Source organism: Neodiprion virginianus, chromosome 4 (assembly GCF_021901495.1).
Source record: "Neodiprion virginianus isolate iyNeoVirg1 chromosome 4, iyNeoVirg1.1, whole genome shotgun sequence".
Taxonomy (NCBI): domain Eukaryota; kingdom Metazoa; phylum Arthropoda; class Insecta; order Hymenoptera; family Diprionidae; genus Neodiprion; species Neodiprion virginianus.
The window spans coordinates 7,832,168-7,837,751 of NC_060880.1; the positions used below are offsets into that span (position 1 = coordinate 7,832,168).

The following is a 5,584-nucleotide window of genomic DNA, read 5'->3' on the forward strand; positions in this document are numbered from 1 at the left end:
AACATGTTTGGCAAGTTTGTAACAATGAAAAGTGGAAGGCCATCTACGGGAACGAGATCTGTGTGAGGAAAATTACGGAATCGTCTTCGACAACAATAGGGAAAAGTAAAGGCTGAGTAAATAAGAAATACGAAAATACTTATTGTTTGAAGAAAAGACTAGACACGGAAGAATTATAACACAAAATCATTTGACAATGCAATGAGCATCATATATATTATAAAAGGCGTATTTTAATCTTGCGACTGAATGGATGGACGAATGAATGATTAAAAATGATTAGTATTTACAATTTTACCTATACCATATTATATCATGTTGAACAAAAAGAAAAAAAAAAAGGCAACCCTATACAGTTTTCATAAAAAGAGGATAATTCACTTGAAATTTCTATAATAAAACAATATTGATTAATTTTACATCTACAAATACTGGTTTGAACGATTTTCTTTTTAGTTCACATCTTGTGTCTTGATTAATAAATATTTTGCCTTTTTTTTGGTGTGTTTGTTTTCTTTCATTAACGGAACATATTTCTTCAAATCAACAATAACCGTCAAAGTTCTTTGATCCTTTTTGTCTACGGTATCTCAACCGCTTCGGCTCATCGTCACTTCCAAAGATATCCATACACTGGATACTTTCACCCCTGAGAATCGCCCGAATTATTTTACGTACCGTGCTAAAGAATCGATTTTACAAGCTCACTTTTACCCTCAAGGTTTATAGGCGTACCGGTGAATGGGGGGATGATCTGCACCCTTGAAAATTGTTGGGAATATTTCTTTCGGTGGGTCGCTTAGTCGCACCCCTCAAGAGGAAGAAGAGAAGGTTGTTACCGGTTGTTTTTGGTAAAGTTTGATTATCCGTCGGTACTCGACGGACTAATTGAAGGGTTGTAAGAAAAAGAGGGCTCTAGATCATCTTATCTGCACTTTTGGGTAGATCTATTTTTAGGTTGCCGTGTACTTCGGTCAGTTTTTATCCAATTTGAGTCGTACTGTGCGGGGTTACGAAGCTTGTAAAAACGCACTCGTCACTCTGCTTCCCCGTAAAAAAAAAACCGTAATTTTCAAATAACCGTAATTTCCAACTCGTGGCTTGGTGTATACACTGTGCAGATGATATTTAACCGAATTACACGAAATGGCAAAAACGTGCTTTGAGGAGAAAGCAGTTGCCACAATTGAAATTTAAAAACCCTTGGAACGAAGAGGGAATCGCAAGATGTACAAGGCATGAAAACTCGCTTACTCTGCTTCAGCTTTTGAATTTCATTGTACCTTTCAAGAAGATGAATAATATGAAAAAATTGATGGGAAACAACCGAGATGGAAGTGGAATACAATCCTCACGAGACTCAGGATTATCATAGATATGTAAAAAACCTAGTTAAAAAAAAAAAGAGTTCAACGTTTCAATACCTCAACGAGTAAGGCTTCCTAGGTAAAAAAAACCTGCGGTAGGAATCTATTCTGAAAACGAATCAGAACTGTCACTACACATGTACAATCCTACGTGTACTGCCGTACAACTATTAACTACTCCAGGTGAATAATCTGTGAATTACATTGAACGTATATACGTTACGCTCTGGCAGCGGTGCAAATGACGCAACAACGTTTCGCGCAATTAAACTCGACCCAAATCGAATCCGGATTTTCAGTCACTCTTCGCTGCTTTTTTTTTTTTTTGTTTCGTTTTGGCATCACTGCTGCAGGTCTACACGTGCCCACATGTACGCATATACGGGGTGGTAAAAACATAACCTGCCAATTACTCGCCTGGTGTAGATAATCTCGTTATATTCTTCAGTGTGTGCCCGATGAACGCTTTAGGAAGTGTCATTATTCAAAATGATTGGAATTATTAACCCTTTGAGTCATAGTGGTAAGTATTTTTACCACCTATTATTATACCCATTTTCTTTTGTATACATAGAAAACTTTTCGACATATTTCATTTCGGTTTCTTGCTATTTCTGATAGTGTACTGATAGGGTTTTAATACTCGAGAGTAATTATTGCGATATAATGTAAGTTTTTATTGTTGGAAATAAGTTGAAGGAATAATTCATATCCGAGAAACTTATCCCTTTATACGTATTCATCTTTCACATGAATTATAAGCTTTTGGAGTCACTTTGTACAAATTTGAATTTGGATTAAAATAATTCAATATGGCGGATCCAATATGGCCGACAAAAATTTCAAATTCGATCGAATGAGGACGAAAAACTCTGTCCAGGGGTTTTAGGGGTCACCGATTATGAATCTGATATTAAATTTTGAAAATTCAGTCCAGCAAATTCAATTTTCATCTACCATATTGCATCCAGCATCTTGTATTTTCAAAATCTGGTTTCAGATTCGTAATCCCACCCTAAAAAACCTCGGTATAGCGATTTTCGATTCGATGTGATCAAATTTGGAATTTTAGTCCACCATATTAGATCCGCCATCTTGAATTTTCAAAGTCAGATTCCAGATTCGTAAGCGGAAACTTCAAAAATCTCGGCACAGAGATTTTCGATCCGATGCAATCAAATTTGAAACTTGAATCCACCATATTGGATCCGCCATCTTGAATTTTCAATGTCATATTTCAGATTCGTAATCTCCAAAATCACAGAATACTATCTAATACTTGTAAAAGTCAACTCGGATACAACATCGCGTGACTCAAGGGATTCCGTACGTCGAATTTATTAGTACAATTTCATGGTACAAATGGAATTACACAAGTTTGAAATAACTGGGAGACCCGACTATAGAGGAAAATCGAATGCAAACTTATTTTTACTCATTATCACGGAGTCTACGTTATATTTGGGATTAATTAACACCATTGCTGATTCTACGAAGAGTTACCTGCAACGTAGAATCCGAGGGAGCAGCATCTCCCATGAGAAATTTTCGTTAGCCGTCATTTCGCACCTCATCATCGAGGAGAACCAGCTCGGCTCGTTCTCTAAGGGTCGTCAGGTTGCGAATCTTTTGAGGACGTGTATAATAAGGTTGGTAGGTGGTTACCGAATAATCCGAATTAAAATAACGAGCGAACGACTTTCATTCGGATTTACGCTGCCGAGTTTCCCAGATAATTAAGTCTGCAAATGAGAAATCGATCTTCCGCAGCCTCATTTCTGTTCCATGCGAGCGATGATGAGGCGACGGATTCCTTCTTCTATTATTTTTTTTCTTAAGGGTATTTTTCTCGACCTTGTAGGGTGTATTTAGAAATTTTTATCGGTGTCATCAGGTCAAAAAGAAGATAAACTAAATGTGAATTGACCTCCTCAGAAATTCAGATACGTAAAACCGGCATCGGTGGTGAAAATTAAGAAAAATTACATCAAAGAACAGAGAAAGGTCAAAATAAGCGCGTCAATTTTATTTGTTCTGTTCTTTAGGTACCATTTTATTTGAGTGTAATTAGTCAAAAATATTAATAATCAAGACGGCAAAAATCCGTTGGTGTCCTGTTGCAAATCAAAATGGTGATAAAAGAAAAATAATCAATATGTTTTTTCGCCACTTTGATTTGCAACAGGTCGCCAATCGTTTTTTTCCACTTGATTATTCCAATGTTTGATTAATTACGCTTGAATAAAATGGCACCTAAAGAACCAGACAAATGAAAATTTTCTCGCTCAACAACCTGAAAAATTTCTACTTCTTCTATTATCGTTACATCTTGAAGATAACTGTGGATAATGAGCCAAAAACCGCAATCAAAATATTAACAATTTTTTTCGATAATCGACATCTGACGTATTTATATTTTGTTTTTCTTAGAAATTTCTCACCAAGAACTTAATATCCAATTCACGAATTACTTACTGCAATTTTAGCATGCATAAATTTTATTATCCTCAACTTTTGCTGTAATGTACTCCAGGCCTTACGAATAAAGTATGTTGACCACGTGCAACGACTTCTTCAACCATTCCATTCTTCCTCAATAATTCGACTTCAACGAATGCCAATGGTTCCAAGAGTTTGGAGACCTTAGCCTCGATCAGTATCAAATCGCCGACGGAAGCTCGTTGACTTAGTCTGCAAATTATAATTAATTTGAAAATATCATAACCCATTTACTGTTCGGGAGGCAAAATTGCATTTGAATGTAACATAATTTACGAGACATGAATGTTCGTCGATACTCCCGAAAATCCGTCTCCATGAACCAACAGTGCGTGGCTGGATAAAACGTCGATTAACGTTGTCGTCAGCCCTGGATGTAAGTGTCCTTCAGTATTGATGTGATCTTCGGTTACAGTGAATTTTACTTTGGCCTGTCCGTTTTCCAAAGAAAGATAATTCAGCTGGACGAAAAAGCAGATCTTATTGTCGATGAATCATCTTTGTTTCATAATACCAGTTTATAATATATAACTCACCATTTTGAGATTGCGCTCGAATTTTTTCGTCTTACTTATATATTCCGCTATTAGTTTGAGGAATTCTGCACCGCGAGTCATGGTTACCGACTATACAAGTCTCGGAGATGACGACTTGTGGCAATCGATTTCTAAACCATCACCGATGAAGTCGTATGACTGTACAAATCTACGCATATACATGAATATTTACGTACGTAGACATACAACACACTTTGCGTTATCTTATCCTCGTTCACAATCATATCAATGGAATATAACATTGGTTACACCAACCGTCATTTGGGAAGTAGTCAGAAGTCATTCGTAATACAAACTCTGTCTACTTGTTCATTCCTCTTTATACTAAGGTGGGTCAGTCGAAACAAAGTATTTCAAGAGCTCTGAGGATTAGAAGAGCTTCTAAGTTATACGAGTATAACATGGAAGTGGAAACTCTCAATGGTTCAATTCTATATGACTATTATAGCCACGGTATTAGAAATATGTTCAAGGTCAACTTCAAGCCTGGTTTGAGTGAACCAATACTATTAATGCAGCTCGCCAGTATCTTTGCTGATAAGGGGAAGAAACCACGTGACATAGCGGTTGAGTCGTGAGACAAGATAAAAAATTTGATTTGAGGACAAGGTGAAATAGTAATACAAGATCTTGAACTGAAGATACGATGCAGAAGGCTTGTTGTTTTAGCTAGTCGCAAGTGGAGTACCTACGTTGGGTAGGGAAGCATAATTGTTTTTCGAAAAGTGTTCGTATGGAGAAAAATTCAGAGTAATTGTAATACATCACGGATGCGCTAATTTTGATCGAGATGAAATGAATGTTCCGTATATAAGACAGCATTTAACGCAGTGTCCTGATTTAAAGACCTAAAAAGGTCATTGATGGCTTTTTTTTTTTTTTTTTTCAAAGGGAGAGATAGAACGAAGCTTCTTGTGACTTCGATTGTATTTTAACACACATTCAAAGGTACGAGTAAAGATTTATATCATCCAACAGTCGCTGAACGGCAGCGTTAGTAGCTGACCCGTTAACTGAATAACATATATTTAGTCAACGGCTAACCATCGAAGGGCCTAGATGCTTAAGACTGGATCCGACAGGAAAGATAAAGTGCCTATTTCTTGTCCCCAATGTGAAAACTGAAATCATTGTAAATCATATATCATCATACATCATATA

At 36.6% G+C, this 5,584-nt stretch overlaps 1 protein-coding gene across 2 annotated transcripts; it reads right to left on the reverse strand.

Annotated features, from left to right (window-relative positions):
* Window positions 1-2,681: 2,681 nt before the first annotated feature.
* LOC124302727 (putative esterase C31F10.02) lies at window positions 2,682-4,695 on the reverse strand. Of its 2 annotated transcripts, XM_046759177.1 has the most exons (4): window positions 4,679-4,695; window positions 4,403-4,571; window positions 4,143-4,327; window positions 2,682-4,058 (listed from the first exon to the last, which is right to left on the reverse strand). In XM_046759177.1, the coding sequence occupies exons 2-4, from the start codon at window positions 4,481-4,483 to the stop codon at window positions 3,875-3,877; spliced, it is 450 nt and encodes a 149-aa protein (XP_046615133.1). In that variant the 5' UTR covers window positions 4,484-4,571; window positions 4,679-4,695; the 3' UTR covers window positions 2,682-3,874. The 2 variants fall into 2 exon arrangements, with proteins under 2 accessions (XP_046615133.1, XP_046615132.1); XM_046759176.1 differs by lacking the exon at window positions 4,679-4,695 and having other exon boundaries at window positions 4,403-4,577.
* Between the last annotated feature and the right edge of the window lie 889 nt (window positions 4,696-5,584).